The sequence below is a fragment of the Pseudophryne corroboree genome, chromosome 5 (assembly GCF_028390025.1).
Source record: "Pseudophryne corroboree isolate aPseCor3 chromosome 5, aPseCor3.hap2, whole genome shotgun sequence".
Classification (NCBI taxonomy): domain Eukaryota; kingdom Metazoa; phylum Chordata; class Amphibia; order Anura; family Myobatrachidae; genus Pseudophryne; species Pseudophryne corroboree.
This window is the reverse complement of record NC_086448.1, coordinates 545,447,410-545,464,910: the sequence shown is the minus strand read 5'-3', so window position 1 is coordinate 545,464,910 and position 17,501 is coordinate 545,447,410. Positions and strand designations below refer to the sequence as shown.

At 40.8% G+C, this 17,501-nt stretch overlaps 1 protein-coding gene across 2 annotated transcripts in view; it reads left to right on the top strand.

Annotated features, from left to right (window-relative positions):
- NUP153 (nucleoporin 153) overlaps nt 1-16,894 on the top strand; it is a 336,682-nt gene extending 319,788 nt beyond the window's left edge. For both annotated transcript variants that reach the window (XM_063923224.1, XM_063923223.1), the window contains 4 exons: nt 11,798-12,556; nt 13,821-14,093; nt 15,382-15,532; nt 15,823-16,894. In XM_063923224.1, the coding sequence (XP_063779294.1) occupies nt 11,798-12,556; nt 13,821-14,093; nt 15,382-15,532; nt 15,823-15,895 (1,256 nt within the window). In that variant the 3' untranslated portion in view covers nt 15,896-16,894. The remainder of the gene's footprint in view (nt 1-11,797; nt 12,557-13,820; nt 14,094-15,381; nt 15,533-15,822) is intronic.
- The last annotated feature ends 607 nt before the right edge of the window (nt 16,895-17,501 follow it).

Sequence of the window (17,501 nt, the reverse complement as noted above, 5' to 3'; positions counted from 1 at the left end):
TGGAGGCCTGTATCCAAATCCGAAAGTCTTAAGAAATGCTCCACTGCTTTTATACCCTGTGTGTGGTTAATTATGGTATAAAGCGAACTAACATCGGTAGTCACCATAATGTAGTTCTCTTCCCACCTGAGTTGTTCCAAACATACCAGGAAGTCTTTTGTATCTTTCAAGAGCGACTTATTTAACATCACTAGTGGTTGAAGGTAAAAATCTATAAATTTAGATAAATTGGCTGTAACTGAATTCACTCCAGAGATAATCGGCCTCCCTGGGGGATTTTGGGCATCCTTATGGACTTTTGGGAGTATATAGATGACAGGTGTTGTTGGTGTTTCATTAACGATGTACTTCACTTCTTTAATGCTGATGGTATTGGACTTTTCATAGGGGTTGATCCATGCTTTAAGTTTGGCAATTGTCGTTACCGTAGGATCGTTCCTAAGCCTTTTATAGGTGGTCTCATTGTTTAATTGTCTCATGATTTCAAGTTCATAGCTGGTAACATCCATTAAAACGACTCCCCCGCCTTTATCAGCTGGCTTCACTATAAGGGATTTATCCTGCCTGAGATCTTTTAATGCTTTCCGTTACTTAAATGTAAGGTTGCATTTTTTCTTGTTATCCTTTTCCCCCATCTGTTCTAAATCTTCCATCACTAATAACCCAAAGGTCTCTATGAATGGACCTTGTACATGTTTGGGAAAAAAGATGGATTTTGGCCTGAAGGGCGTGGTCTGCACCTCCTGTTCCTTATCAACATTGTCCTGACTTGCAAAAAAAATTTTTATTGTTAATTTGCGTATAAATCTCTGGACATCCAAATAAATATCAAAAGAATTAGGAATATAACTGGGGGCAAATTTTAGTCCTTTTTCAAGGAGCGACTTTTCACTATTTTCTTTTGGACCGTTTTAAAAGGAAATAATAGGAAGTGGAGTGCTGCCTTTGTGAATGTATGTATACAGAATAGGTGAATGAAATGAACAATAGTGCAAAAAAATGGTGTTACTGTAACAAATACAAACAACGGCGCAAGGGAAATGCTGCCTATGGAAAACACTGACTCAATACTGGATTTCACCTATTATCCAACAACATGTACAAGAAAAGAGGGGCGAGTCAGTTAAATCCTTTGGCGCATAGGAAAAGGGAACAAGGGAGACCTATGGAAACGATACAGATAGCTTCCCTAGGTGTATTTCAACTAAGCTAGAATCAAGAGAAAGAAGAAGAGGAAGAAGAGGAAGGGTATCAGTTCACACTCGGGAAATACCGAATCTGTGAATTCACTATCGAAAGTTAAAATTTTTAATTTAAGTTCTCATATACTTCTTGATAGTGAAAAGTCGCTCCTTGAAAAAGGACTAAAATTTGCCCCCAGTTATATTCCTAATTCTTTTGATATTTATTTGGATGTCCAGAGATTTATACGCAAATTAACAATAAAATTTTTTTTTGCAAGTCAGGACAATGTTGATAAGGAACAGGAGGTGCAGACCACGCCCTTAAGGCCAAAATCCATCTTTTTTCCCAAACATGTACAAGGTCCATTCATAGAGACCTTTGGGTTATTAGTGATGGAAGATTTAGAACAGATGGGGGAAAAGGATAACAAGAAAAAATGCAACCTTACATTTAAGGAACGGAAAGCATTAAAAGATCTCAGGCAGGATAAATCCCTTATAGTGAAGCCAGCTGATAAAGGCGGGGGAGTCGTTTTAATGGATGTTACCAGCTATGAACTTGAAATCATGAGACAATTAAACGATGAGACCACACCTATAAAAGGCTTAGGAACGATCCTACGGTAACGACAATTGCCAAACTTAAAGCATGGATCGACCCCTATGAAAAGTCCAATACCATCAGCATTAAAGAAGTGAAGTACATCGTTAATGAAACACCCACAACACCTGTCATCTATATACTCCCAAAAGTCCATAAGGATGCCCAAAATCCCCCAGGGAGGCCGATTATCTCTGGAGTGAATTCAGTTACAGCCAATTTATCTAAATTTATAGATTTTTACCTTCAACCACTAGTGATGTTAAATAAGTCGCACTTGAAAGATACAAAAGACTTCCTGGTATGTTTGGAACAACTCAGGTGGGAAGAGAACTACATTATGGTGACTGCCGATGTTAGTTCGCTTTATACCATAATTAACCACACACAGGGTATAAAAGCAGTGGAGCATTTCTTAAGACTTTCGGATTTGGATACAGGCCTCCAGACATTGATCCTAGAAGGAATTCATTTCATTTTAAATAATAACTTTTTCCTGTTTAAGGATCAATTCTATATACAAAAAACCGGTACAGCTATGGGCACCAGGTTCGCGCCAAGTTATGCCAACCTTTTCATGGGGGCATGGGAGTTGGAAAACATCTGGTCCAACAATCCCTATGGCGCGAACCTGGTGTCCTATGTACGGTATATAGACGATATATTTTTCATATGAAGGGGAGACTGTGAGACCTTGAATGACTTCTGCACCAGCCTGAATAACAATGATAGGAATATCAAATTAAGTTTTGAAACAAGTAAGAACTTGGTTAATTTTTTAGACATCACCGTCTATATAGAGGAAGGTATTCTCAACACTAGAACCTTTACCAAACCCACGGATTCACAGTGTTACATCCCGGCTGATAGTTGTCACCATCAGAATTGGTTACAGGCAATCCCTAGTGGCCAATTTAAAAGACTGAAGAGGAATTGCACGGATGAAAATACATTCCAGACACAATCCAGAGAATTGACTGATAGGTTTATAGCCAGTGGATATACCAGACTTGCTGTGGAAAAAGCCAAAGTCCATACTGATACTGTACCCAGACAGGATCTACTAAAGAAGACCACACAATCAACAAAAGACAAAAGATACGAATGGGCTTTTATCACTCAATATGGCACCCACCACAAAAAGGTGGAAGACATCTTCAGAAGACATTGGAAGCTTCTGAAGAGTGATCCACTAATTGGGCCATTAATTCCTGAGAAACCGATCCATATTTATAAAAAAGCACCCAATATTAAGTCCACTTTGGTTTGCAGCACATCAGCAGCACCCACAATACATCCCAGGGTTTTATCCAAAGGATTTTATAGATGTTTGAATTGTACCGGTTGTAGAAACAGCAAGGGTGATAACAAAACCATTGAAGTTTGTATCAACAATCAAACTATTAAGATTACTGATTTTATTACATGTGACACCAAAAATGTGGTTTATGCAATTAGTTGCAGCTGTAGTTTATTCTATATTGGACGTACCTCCCGTCCTTTAAAAGTCAGGATTGGAGAACACATCAGAAATGTCAGAAAAGGTTTAAACACACACGCTTTGTCTGCACATTTCAAAGACCATCATAATTGTTCTCCTGCAGAAATCACAGGTTTTTATGGTATGAAACATATTAAGTCAAATTTAAGAAATAGAGACACAGCCACTATGCTAGCAAAAGCTGAAATGAGACTCATCTATCAATGCAAGACTCTGCTACCAGGAGGTCTCAATTCCGATTTTGAATTGAAGTGGTTTTTATAAATGAGACTTATCAGATCATTTTTATTGTACTGTATTTTTATTTTTTTATTTTTATTTTCTCATAAATTCTTTGTATTTTTTCACATGGCTGGTCACTTTAACATACGTCCGATTCATCATCAAACTATGACCCATCAACCCGACCGATCCCGTGACTTAAGTGTGGAGGGTTCTGTTAAAAGAAGTTCCAGTTACCACACAAAAATCCAGAATCCATGCTTTCCATGAACCCACATGAGGGCATCGATCGGTGAAAGACACGGCAACGCAATGGCTGGTGGGGACAAGTCAAGCACACAAAGGAAGGATGACTCCTTGGACTACATGTCCCGGCATACACCGAGTGAGATCGCGGAAACGTCAATCTGTGTCATACCGATCTTTTAGAAAAAGGACGTTATCTCAATAACAAACCGGGGGTGTTTGAAATTGACTGTGGGGACTGTTTAGTTTTAATTATATATCATATATATGGATTTATGAAAGGGCATAACAATGCCGTTCTTTAATACGAAATTACATTTCCCATGAATCCCTTTGTTTTCCGGAAGTGACGTATCGATCCGGATTGAGTTTTTAAAGTTAGATTAATGTCCCATTTGCACAATCGAATATTAAGTGAATGACAAATAGTGATGTGTACATTTGTAAGTTTCACTGCATTTGCCTGTGAGAGATAGTTCTGACGAAGGGACCATCACGGTTCATAGAACTACACTTCCCAGAAACCGTTGCGGGACCGGAAGTGAGTTGCGATGCCCGGAGAAAACAACCCCGCATATAAGATATTTAAAACTTCACATGATGTAGCTCTGGGGTTGATTTATTTCTGTGTAACCAGATCAGTAGGATAGATAGAAGTAATGGAACTTGTATTATGTGAAAGGATGGGTCTATATAAAATGCTGAACTACAGGATGATGTCATTTCCTTTACATCAATTTCCTGTCAGTGCACTATTGGCTACTCGTACCATAAATATCTGGCTCCCCACACAGTTGGTCATGTCTTGATAAAGGTCCCAGGACCGAAACGCGTCGACATACCGCTGTGTGAGTAGCCATCAATTTCTTTTTTAATAGACTACACTGGAGTTCATTTTGGATTTATTGTGATTTTTTGCTTGATTTTTTAACTTGGTTTAAACCTTTCCGGTATCAACCATTGAAAGACTTGCGGGAATCTTTTTAGAAATTTTTAAAACTTTTTTTTGCGGATTTTGCACATGTTTTATCTGTTTGGTGGAATTCTGTTTGGAACAATAAACTGTATTATGGATTGTATGGAATAAGAAGAGTTTCCTGAGTCCAATTGTTTAACGATTGGGAAAGATATCAAGGCTATAAAGAAACCCAGATGAGAATTGGTCCACACCTTCACTCGTGAGTTGGGGTACGCCAATTAGAGGTGGTTGGTGTTTTAAAGATACCTTGATAGGAGTCACCCCAGTTTTTCTTGTGTGAGTCAGGGGTACGTTTTGGCTTCATTCCTCCACCATTGTGAAGGGTAGATGCACAGTGCACCCAGCAAATATGACATAAGCATACTACATGATCACGGTGTAGGTTACCCACATTCTATGTTATTGCACACAAAAGTGGGGTCATTTGAAATACTACACATTGTTTGTTTGTTTTATCTTTACAAATCCTATGAGACCGTCTTTTACTGAGAAGTCACATTAAGACCTGCATTGAACACTTAAAGATACCTTGATAGGAGTCATCGAGTTTCTTCTCATGTGAGTTGGGGTACGACTCTGTCTCTTTATTTCAACATTTCTGATTGCCTGCTTGATATAAACCCTGGACATTTGTAAACATCGGTTTACGATTGAAAAAGATACCTTTATGGATACATCTCACCCCCGTACAGTGTGAGTGGGTGTACGCAGATCATTCCCTTCTAGCTTAATTGAAATACACCTAGGGAAGCTATCTGTATCGTTTCCATAGGTCTCCCTTGTTCCCTTTTCCTATGCGCCAAAGGATTTAACTGACTCGCCCCTCTTTTCTTGTACATGTTGTTGGATAATAGGTGAAATCCAGTATTGAGTCAGTGTTTTCCATAGGCAGCATTTCCCTTGCGCCGTCGTTTGTATTTGTTACAGTAACACCATTTTTTTGTACCCAGTGACAAAATGCCTTACAACTGAAAGCTCCCTTAGTGCTCTGTATAAAATGATCCCTACATTTAAGTAGGTATATGAAGACAGAAAAAGATTTGCTCAGCATCTCCAATGCACACAAAGAAAAGCACAGGTCTACACAGAATAAAAAAATCATAAGATCAGCGATTAGTGTTGGGGGGACACAGCACTATAAAAAAAAAAAAAAAAAAAGATTGCGCAGCATCACTGTCACTGCAGGTGTCAGTTACTTGTCTCCATAGCTCTCTTTGCATAGGGGTATCGCCGATGGTTGCCATGCCCGTGAGCTAGGGTTCAAGGACACACTTGTTTATCTGTGTAAAAATTAGCATCCACAGTTTTCTTTTCTAATTTTTCCAAAACAAGTTCTGTCATACTTTGTATACAGACCCAGACATGCACACAGATAGTCAAAATTCTCAGAAGAGGAGTGATGAAGAAACGGTCTGGAACAGGTTCCTCGAGATCCAAAATGTAACTTCCAGTCACCCACTGATCCGGATGCGACAGGAGCCACACCTCTTTGAACTGTAGTAACCGCGCTCCCACCACCAAGGATCCCTCCGACGAAGTCCTCGCGTCATGCTGCAGGTTTGTTGGCAGGCTTTACTGCTGCTCAGCGAGGTGCCTGTGCGCCCCTACCACGGTACACGCCTCTACGTGGAAATCTTGAAAAGGCTCGAAAGGACTGGAAACCGCCCCTACTCTGAGTACGTAAGGACTGAAATCTAGTCGTTCTTGACTTCTGAGAAGCAACTGGAAAAACGGACTCTTACCACCCGTAGTATCAGAGATAATCTTCTTAAGTTCTGAACCAAAGAGGAACTCTCCCTCAAATAGAACCGCTGTCAATGTCTGTTTTGAATCAGTCAGCGTTCCAAACACACAGCCATAGCGCACGCCTCGCTGTAACCGCCAGAGCAGATACTCTCAACTGTAGCGAGACAGAGTCTAGCAAGGCCTCACCAACAAAGGTGAGAGCCTCAGAGATCTGTTCAGCCAAGCTGAATAGCCTCTGATGGGTCATCCGACTGCATGCCAGATACCACCTGGGCCAACCAGTCATCAACGGCTTTAAAGACCCAGACACTAGCAAGTATTGGACGCAGAGAAATACCTGATAAAGCAAAAATGGATTTAAGAATAGCTTCAATCTTCCGATCTGTTGGATCCTTTAATGTCACTGATTGTACCGAAGAAATTACCGTAGCCTTCGCCAAATGAGAAATAGGAGCATCAACTTTCGGAGCAGTTTCCCAGAATTTTGTGTCTTTCTGTGCAAAAGGATACAAAAATCTTAATTTCATAGGAGCCTGAAATAGTGAGTCCGGCTTAAGCCATGGTTCCTTCAAAATGTCTGCAAAATGAGTATAAGACGGAAAGACCGTTACTTGTCTTTTCTGACGCTTGAAGAAGCCTGACGAAGTCTCCGCCGAATCCTGAAGATTAAGAGTCTGACGGATGGCCTCAATCAATCTGACACCTGAACTTGTAGATAATTCTTGTTCTTCCCAGGCGGAAGCCTCCCCCCACTCAGACTTCAGTTCACCTTCCTCCAGAGGAGCGGATACTGGATCTAAGTCCTCCTGGGAAGGTGATAGCGGGCAACGGATGTTGTCGTTTAGCGGCCGCTGAGCTTGAAGCGGTCACAATCTTGTTAATAGACTGTGCTAAGTCTGCAATACCTTTACCCATATTCCTTGCCCAAGGTGGCTCCATAGCCGACTGACCAGAATCAACACCTGACTGGGATTGACTTAAATCAGCAATAGCATCGGCCATGTTCCTGGCCCATAGAGTGACTGACTGATCCGTTGATGCACTAGGCTGCTCTACTGTAGGTGTCACGGAGCATGCCGTGCAGAGAAAACCAGGATCCGTGCTACCCTTTGACCGCTTTGAACAGGCAAAATATACAGCTGAGCCTGTCTTCCCTTTAGTAGGTTTGTCTGGCTTACTGGCCATTGTTAATTTCTATCAGTGGCTTATTAAATAAACAATAACCAAATAACCAGGAAATGGACAATCAGTTCTATATAAGGTTGAAGCTAGAGAAAAATCCCTCTACTTATGTTGAAATATTGTGTACCCCTCCTGTAAACTTCAGTGAGTACTAAAATAACCCAAAATGAACCAAACTTCTACAATATCAATAGCCTAGCAATACTTGCTATTATGCCGCTCCCCGCCTGTGATATATACAGGGTGAGACGCTGGATTCTGTCAGTGTGTTGTGGCAGCGCAGCGTCCCCCCACTTCCACTCCAGCAGCAAGCAAGAAGATGGCGCCTGAAGCTGGGTCCCGCCCCCATGGAGTGAAGACGGCAGATGGGAAGACTCTGCAGGGCGGGAATGCAAGGCAGGAAGATGTCATCTTCCCCCCTGCGTTCCACAGCGGTTACCGCCCCCCTTCAGCAGCCCGAGCGCCATACGTCCCCTTCCGTGAAGTGACCTTCTGCACTATGCTCTGTTATACTAGCGGCGGTGATCTGAGTGATCCCGTCCATTAGTGCTGCCGGCGCCGCGCTATACGTCCCCTTCCGTGAAGGGACCTTTGCGCTCTGCTCAGTCAAACTAGCGACGGTGATCTGAGTGATCCCATCCGTTGGTGCTGCCGCTGCCATACATAAACAGCGCCCCCCCCCCCCCCCCCTTGTCAAACAGTCCCCACACACATATGAGAGGGAAGAAGGGGAGAGGGGACAGATGGGGGGGGGGGGGGGATTACTGAAAACCTTTAATGAAAGTAGCCGCCCACCGCTGCCTGCAGGTTGTTGCAGTCCTACCTTGACAGATTTTTGCCTTTTCGGATCTGAGCCCGGAAAGAGCAAGCCCCAGTGACCTAAATATGGTGACTCCCCAGAGGCGAAATGGAGTGGGTAAAAAGCATAACTGACTAACCCCACTCCTGTTATACTTGTCACCTGTATACAGGAACTAAGTATAGCTGGAAATAAAACTTAACTAAAATCTACAGATAAAGAAATCTGTGCCTGTACTCCTCAGGCACAAAACTAAAACTGAGGTGATCTAGTGGTAGGCTGGAGATGGCAGGGGTTAGAGGGGGGAGGAGTTAGTTTTGATAGGTTCTGTGCCAAACTCCCATCCACATACACTAACCCACAAGTAACAGCACAGCGTCCCCCAGATGGAATCAGAGAAAGATTTTGCGGTAAGTAACAAAAATCCCTATTTTTCCAAAACAAGTTCTGTCATACTTTGTATACAGACTCAGACATGCACACAGATACAGTCAAACTTTGGGAAAAAATGTAGGTGCTACTTTTTACTCATATATACAATACAAGTATGGCTTTTCAAATTACGAGAGTTATCTTTGAGACTGAGTTTACTGTACTTCTTCCCAGGCCTCCCCATTGCTTTAATAGGCAGCCACCCCCACCATTAATCCTACCCCCTGTGAGACTCTTGATTTCACAGACTGGGTGTACTGCTTAGTAAATGACAAACACAACATGGCTGGTACACTATACATAAATGAATGGCTCATGCTGTCATTTACTAAGCAGTACACCCAATCCGTGAAATCACAAGTCTCACAGAGGCGGGATTGAGGGTTGGGTAAGCTGCCTAATAAAGCAATGGGGAGGCCCGGGAAGAAGTACAGTAAACGCAGTCTCCTAAAGATAAATCTCTCATCTTAAAAGTCACACTTGTATTGCAATACAAGTGAAAAAAACCGTAGGTGCTGCTTTATACACAAATATACAAGTGTATTTGTGTAAAAAGTAGCACCTACTGTTTTGTTTTTTTCTAATTTTGACTGTATATCTGGGTGCAAGTCTGAGTCTGTATACACAGTATGACTGAACTTGTTTTGGGAAAATTTGAAATAACTGTGGATGCTAATTTTTACACAGATATATAACACAAGTGTCCTTTTGCGGGAATTGAACCCTAGCTCACAGGTGTGGTAATAATCATTGATACCACTATGCCAAGAGAGCTATAGAGACAGGTGACTGACACCTGCAGTGACAGTGATGTTGCGCATTATTATTTTTTTATAGTGCTGTGTCTCCCTACTTTATCGCTGATAGTAAAGATTTTTTTTTCTTTTAGAGAGTGGTGTAGAACTTTGTTTTTCTTTGGCTGAATGTCTCCAGTGCGCACAATCTTTTTCTGTGTTCATATTTCTAATTCATGTAGAGATAATCTAAAAAAAAAAAGTAGTACTTAAACTACAAACATCTTTTGAATTTACAATGGAGACTTCACACATGTGCAATGGTGGTTTCAAAAGCAACACCTGGTAAACGAGCACCAGTATTGCACCCGACGGAGACTTTATTTATTACACTATGACTGAATAAACCACGCTGCGACAAGGCGCAGGCAAATGTAATGTGACTAGTTGTTCGCACTACGCGCCACACTGAGGCTAGAGGAGCATGGCTACATCTGTACTTTTTTTTAATATTCCATTAAAAATGTAATATACTGTATTTGTGGAGGAGCTCAGCACTTTATTTTTCTGCCTGGTCCTCAAGTAAATGGTACATGAGCATATTTTCTACTACAACATGCAGCCATGCGCTGATGCATTTTTAATATTGCCACGATTAAAAAGATTACATAGAAAAGTATGGCACCCTATAGTGCAGGCATTCCCAACCGCTGTCCTCAAGGCACACCAACAGCGCAGGTTTTAGTGATATCCAGGCTTCAGCACAGATGGTTAAATCAAAATAACTGAGGTACTAATTAAGTCACCTGTGTTCAAGCCTGGATATCACTAAAACCAGGACTGTTAGTGTGCCTTGAGGACCGTGGTTGGGAAACACTGCTATAGTGTGTAGTGTATATATACACATACAGAAGAATAACGTCATATTTAAATATGTATTAACTATGTTGGTGTATTCTGTATACTCCCACCTTTTATACAATTTCTTTGCTGCTGATGGTGACATATGACCTCTCCACACCAGCATGCACACAACACATGTTAATAAGCCAGATCTATATAGTCACAGAAGAATAATATGCATGAATATTTGTTTTCTCAGGACATTACAGTATCAGTCTGTTTCAAGAAGGTTATTATGTAAGCCAGGGCTTGACAAATCTTAAGGGCCAGGTCGCTATGGCCCCCTATATTTTGCTGCCTGGCTACCAGATTATGCAGGGAGGGAGGACATGGATCCTCTGCAGCTCCAGCAGAGAATCGTGGGCGTGCCTCTATTGCGGCAGCCATTTCATGCACACGAGTGCATGTGCTGAGTGTCCGTCCCGGACTGCTCTGACTGCTGTACCTGTCTGTCCCAGCCTGTGCTGTCTGCCGTCCCAGGGCTGCATAGAGCTATCCGATAAGACGGTCTATGCTTGGCCAGGCATTGCGGCTTCGGAGCAGTGATATGGCCACAAGGCAGGGGGATTGTTTGCCTGAAGGAAGGTCTGCCTGTTGGTACACTCTTAGTTGTGTGGCCATGGGGTTGGTTTTCTGGTCGTTTAGCTGCTCATTAACGTGGCCACGTGGGGTGGCTGTTTGCCCAGGAGTTAGTTGCGCAGCAGTGTTTCTGCAGAGGACTAGTTTGCTTGGGAGTACCCCCTTAGTTGTGTAGCCATGGGGGTTGTGAGGGTGCATTCATTCATTTATTTATTTTGGGTGGGGGGAGGCAATGGTTGTCTGCACTTTCCTCCTGGCTTTTAGATTTTAGAAAAACTTATCAAGCCCTGATGTAAGCTGTTTGTCGTCAGCAGAGGCTGCAGTAACCAGTCTAATGTATTTCCCCATATAGAACACCCACTTAACCTTTTCTGAAAGCTTCTTCATATTACATTTTAAGTTTGACTTTGGGAGAGCTATTTACATGAGCAGTTGACCACACTAATGCACTTTTTTCTTGCTACACATTAAGTACAACGTTCTGTGCATCTTGCTACCTTGTTTTGGTGCTTATTTTATACTGAACTGTTCCTAGCTCTTTGACCATTTAAATGGTTTTCTACTTAGATGTTACTATGTATATTTTTTGCATGGTGTTGTGATGTTTGTATGTGCATGAAATGTTCTACATACCTCTCGTGGAAAACTCCTAAAGCATATTTATTTTCTTTCCTGCCTCCCCTTTCCAGATAACGAAGCCCCAAAACCAGCATTCAGTTTTCAAGGCAATGGAGCTTCTGCTGCCACTCAGTCAAGCACTGTTGGAAGTTCTGGTATAGTGTTTGGTAATGTTTCTCAACCCAGCACTCAGACCAGTTCTAGCAGTGTATTTGGTAGTGCGATTAAGGCCAACAGTACATCGGGTGGATTTGGCACTGCAGCTCCAGTTTGTGCCCCCGCACCTTCAGCTAGTATCCCTCCAGCTAGTGTTGCGGCATCTTCCAGCACTGGATTTAGTAGTTCAACTTCATTGCCTGCTCCCACTGGGTCCAACAATGTGTTTGGCAGTGCAGCACCTTTGAATTCCAGCGTTCTATTTGGAAGTGCATCTGTGTCCAGTACTCCCACCAGTTCCAACAATGTGTTTGGCACCGCGGCCCCTGTGAGTACCGCAACTTCTAGCAACATGTTTGGAAGTGGAGCTCCCACAAGCACATCAGCAAGCTCCAACAGTTTATTTGGCAATTCTAGCGCACCAACCAACTCTTCTACTGGGCCCTTTGTGTTTGGGCAGCCTACCACCACAGCAAGCAGCTCTTTGTTCGGCAGTGCAAATGAATCCAAGTCTAACTTTGTGTTCTCCGGACAGGAAAGTAAGGTGACCGTAACGTCTGCGAGTGCAGCTCCAGCTACTGTTACACCATTTGTTTTTGGAGCAAATGTCCCCAGTGCAACACCAGCACCTCCAAGCTTTAACTTCACAGCAACAAACACATCAAATGTGACAGGTAAACTATTCTGTTTGTATCGACTCCTTTCATTCGCCAATCTTCAAACCAATTTACCCCATATATCTTTACTTCTCAGAGCATTAAAAGAACTCTTGCTTTTCTCTGGTATTTTGGTGCTACAAATATGATTGTTGAAATTGTCATTGACTGTAGTTCCAGGACGTTTTTTTGTCTTCCTTATAGCATTGTTTCCTCACATGACAATTTGAGGTATGAAAAATCTCTGTATGATAGCATTATGGCATGGTGTGCAGAGTATGAGGCGTGACACCATAAAGTATGACAGGATCTTGAAATATTACAGAGTAGGTAAAGGTGGATAAGACCGAACCCTTGAGTTTGTTCATAGCCTGCACAAAGGAATAATAAAAACCAGTCTTTGGTAATATACGATCTGTTAAAGACACAGTTGAGCACACAAATTGAATGACTGTCCATTACATCAGATTTAGATAGCTTGGACATAATGGTCATAAGGTTCCTTTAATAATACAGTTAGTATTATTGGTAAAAGCATGTAAATGAGTTGTAATAACTCACGTATTGCCTAAGACTTGCAGTTAGTCAGTGGAGTGTCCTCCATTAGTCCGCTTAATGCCTCTACAATAATAAGTCAGCAAGATGACATCACCAATGTGTAATACATGTCAGTGGATAATCTGCTTACAGCCATCAGTCTCCTGCACACCTTGTTAGGGCAGCTGAATTATTCATTGCGCTATGCGTGACACGAATGTTAATATAACCATAGTAGTTATGATATCTGGGACACCAAGTGCTGTGCAGCATGGGCATTCAGGATGCCACCTATCTCCAACCAGACACTCCTGAATCTGTGACAGAGTATTGAATGAGAGACTTTCTTGGTCATAGGAGATTCATTTCTGCTGTGAACACTGCAGATTGTTGAACGCTTTTCTTGAGAGAAGTAAATATCACATGTACCTAAGAGTTGTCCAAGCTACAGCGTTCTGCATATGTGTTGGTCAGAATTGTTCTCTAATGTATCTGTTGCATAAAGTGAATATGTAGAAATTGTTGTGAGGCAGTAAGGTAAACTATATGCTTCTGACTTTATTTTGGTCAGGTTGACCATTTCAGTTCAATAGATTAGGAATAAGTGAGCTTCTTATGTAACCTTTATGTGAGTTTAGGAAAATGCTTTTGAAACCTGACATCACGTTTTGTATTTACATTTTATGTTTCTGGTGTGGCAGTGCCTTTCATGATATCATTTTTTTTTCTCTCTTTCCATCGACAGGTACCAACTCTACTCCATTTATCTTTGGTGCAGGTGCAGCAGCCCCTGCTGCGTCTGTTCTTGCTGCTGCCAATCCGGTCTCGGTATTTGGAAAGAGTGCCAGCCAGACTAATACACCAACTTTTGGCTCTTCATCATCCTCTTCATTGTTTCCGGCTAGTTCTCAGCCTGCCCCAGCTTTTGGCTCTTTGACAAACAATGTCCAGAACCCTCCTGTGTTTGGACAGCAAAGCACCCAACCTGCTTTTGGATCCAGCATAGCTCCTAGCGGTGGTAAGTATCAAAAAGTCTAACTTTAATGGGTACAAAATTCAAACTGAAAATATAAGGTGAAAAAACATCTATAAAACAGCTCCGCTTCATAGACTAGATATTTGTTTCGCATTGCGTGGAATGGGAAAATTGTTAAGAATGAATCTACCTAACTAGTTAGGATATGTTTAAGTATGGACAACTATATTCATTAGTTATGATCACCAGGTACATCTATTTAGCAGTTACGTTAGCAGTTTGTTTAGTGGTAACTAGTTCAAGAGAATTTAAAATGCCAAATAAGGCTTTATGATATTACACTTTTATGTACTAAAAATGGTTACCTGCTAATGCCACATGTATAGCTTCTTGCTTAAATTATAGTAGTTGGATTTTGTAGGATGTTGTCGTTCCTCACAAATTCCAAAAATAACCATGAACTTGCTAAAAAAAAAATAGTAATGTTTCAATTCTTCTAAATGGTTTGATGTTTAAAATCTTTAATAGAAAAAAATACGGAGAATGTAGAAGTAACTTTTATTACAGTCCAAACGGAAACATACTGTAAGTGTAGCAGTCCCATACCAAGTGCTGCTTTAGTTTGCATCTTGTGAACCACTAGCTAAACTCTGCAAGTTAACTTTGTGAAATTAAGAGAACATGATTCCTTTATCCCCTCATTTGTTAGTATTTATACTTGGCCTAACAAGTGCCTGACTCTCTCTTAAACTGGGGGGTGGAAGGAGTATAGAGGGGAAGCAGCCAGCTGCACCTCTTGAAAGAATTAAAATGCCAGGCTTCTCATTTCCCCCGTCTGTATCCCATTGTCAGTGCTCCAGTGTCCTGTGGTGGATGAAGGACAAATATATAGTGGAGCACTATTTGTCATTTTCTATTGAACCTGTGCTGTATGAGACTTGCCAGAAAAACTGACCACATCCATGTGTCTGAGTGGTGTCACTTAAAGTATACAACAAATTTGACTGCTTTCCATATTGCTGGTTCTGATAAGTCATCATTCCCTGTTGCTTACTTTTAGTAGTAAATTCTATTTCTCACCCAATATTTACTGTGTGTGAAGCTAATTGGTCTAAAACGTTCCAATCATAATATTAACAGTTGTATGTAATTGTAGATGGCAACACTGCAACCATTTGTTCTATTATATCTCTGGTTCTGACTAGTTCCATGTTATACGTGAGCTTTATCATCCACTATGCAGCTTGGCTGCTGCTGCATATATCCAGACCAGGATGTTTGCTTTGTTGTTTACAATGGTGTATTAACAATTTTTTTTATTTTATTTTAGGTCCTGGATTTCAATTTGGCAACCAAAACTTTAACTTCACCCCTGCGAATGCACCTGGAGTGTTCACTTTTGGTTCAAATCCTGGTGCCACCCAAGCACCGACTGCAAATTCTGGATTTGTCTTTAACCAGCACCCCACCTTTAATATGGGGTAAGCAAGATTAGTTATGTATCATTTGCAGTTAATGGAACACTGTTGAGATGTCTTCTGAAACTGTATGAGTGTATGTGTGACAGACTTATTGATGCAGGTTGCATCTTCCTGTGACTGCCTGCTGCTTGTTATCACAAAGGACGACGTTGTGAATGATTTGCTCTTCAGTAGTGCTTTAAGTGATGCAACCTGAATGTAATCCTGATGTATGTCCCTCCTCTCCTGCTCCCTTCTGCATTATGTATCAGTAATACCAGCACATTAACTAAACTCTTTTCTCGTTTTAGGACTAATGGAAGAACTGTAACCCCTTCATCAATCTCCACTCGGAAAATAAAGACTGCTAGACGAAGAAAATAGGCTTTGATATGTTCAAGATATTTTTTTTTTTTTAAACAGATGGTGTCCTGCATTGTGCAAATACTGGAGTGTACCTCATGCTGTGTTTAGTAGAAGTCAGATCTGCCCAAGGACTATATGCTGAAACCCCCCTGCCCCCTCAGACCTCCCTGTAATAAAACATTTTGGTGATGGGAAGTTTTATTAAAAGAAATAACCAATTCTTGTAACTTTCAATGACCTGACTTGGCATGATCTGGCTATACAAGCAAATATAGCCTGCACAGCGAATGGCTTCTGTATACCTTTATCATCTGCACCACTATTTTACCGACGCTTTGAAATTGTAATTACAAGTGAGGGATTCTGTATAGTGTAGAGGATGACGAAGATGAATGCTTTCTATGCCTCGTTTGTGCTAGTGTATGTGTGAAGTTGAGTGTATTGTGCACCAAAACTTTGATAAAGATTGATAAAAGGATGGCCCTTTGCTCCGGACTTGTTAGATATGTAGTTGTACATCCAATAAATATCTCCTGCCCTTCCCTCCTTTTCTACTTTCATTCTATTTTTCTCTCGCCTTTTATTTTTCCTTATTTTATGATATTCATGTAAATATAATTTTGTTTTTCTGCGTACTGTTCAGCATAACCTTAATCTGTGAACTTGAAATTTTTAATTTTTTTTTTTTGTGTTGCAGCAAATCTTTTTGTTTAGAATTCTCTCAGATTTTATTATGTAAATCTCATTATTCAAAGTTGCCTAATTCCATAAAATAGTCTTTAAAGAAAATTGGGAATTCTTTAAAGTATTAGGTTTATTGGCTTTTCTGATCCATTTTTGTTTGGACCAAAAACCAGTATTGTACAAAGTATTAAGTATATATTTTTATATTTACACAAATGGACTGTGGTGACTTTGGATAATAAGTACGTTTAATATTAAAGCCATGTTTATTACAGTATAATTAACATGTTAAACCATGGGATAAATGCCATCAATAAAATGATAAAATACAAATTGTTTTAACTCTACAAATGTGTTAATGGTGTACCTGACTTAGTTTCTTGTTCTGGGAGGATATAAAGTGTTATTTCATATTCAGCTGGGTTATGCCTTTTAGTTCGTTTGAAAGTACTTTTCACACTGGTATCTTATACAACAAATTACCTGCTGTACATTGTTAGTGTCTAAGCAAAAATACATGGCCTTATGGCTAATTATATTCTATTAGGTGGGTTAGTGTCTTGCAGGAACACAGCAATATATGGTGTAGATCAGGGGTCAGGGAACTTTTTTTTACCTTTTACCCCAAAATATATTTAGTTATTCCAACGTTACCTTCTTGATTTGAAAGGAAGGAAACCATATATTATTGTGCATATATACTGGTTATCACTGTATATTAGTGATGAGCGGATTCGGTTTTACTCGGTTCTCAAAACCGAATCTTATTGGCTATCCAAAACACGTGACATCCGTGAGCCAATAAGATTCGGTTTTGAGAACCGAGTAAAACCGAGTAAAACCGAATCCGCTCATCTCTACTGTATATATGGCATTTCTGAGATACGGTGTGTGTGTGTGTGTGTGTGTGTATGTGTATATATAACACCAGAATGAATGT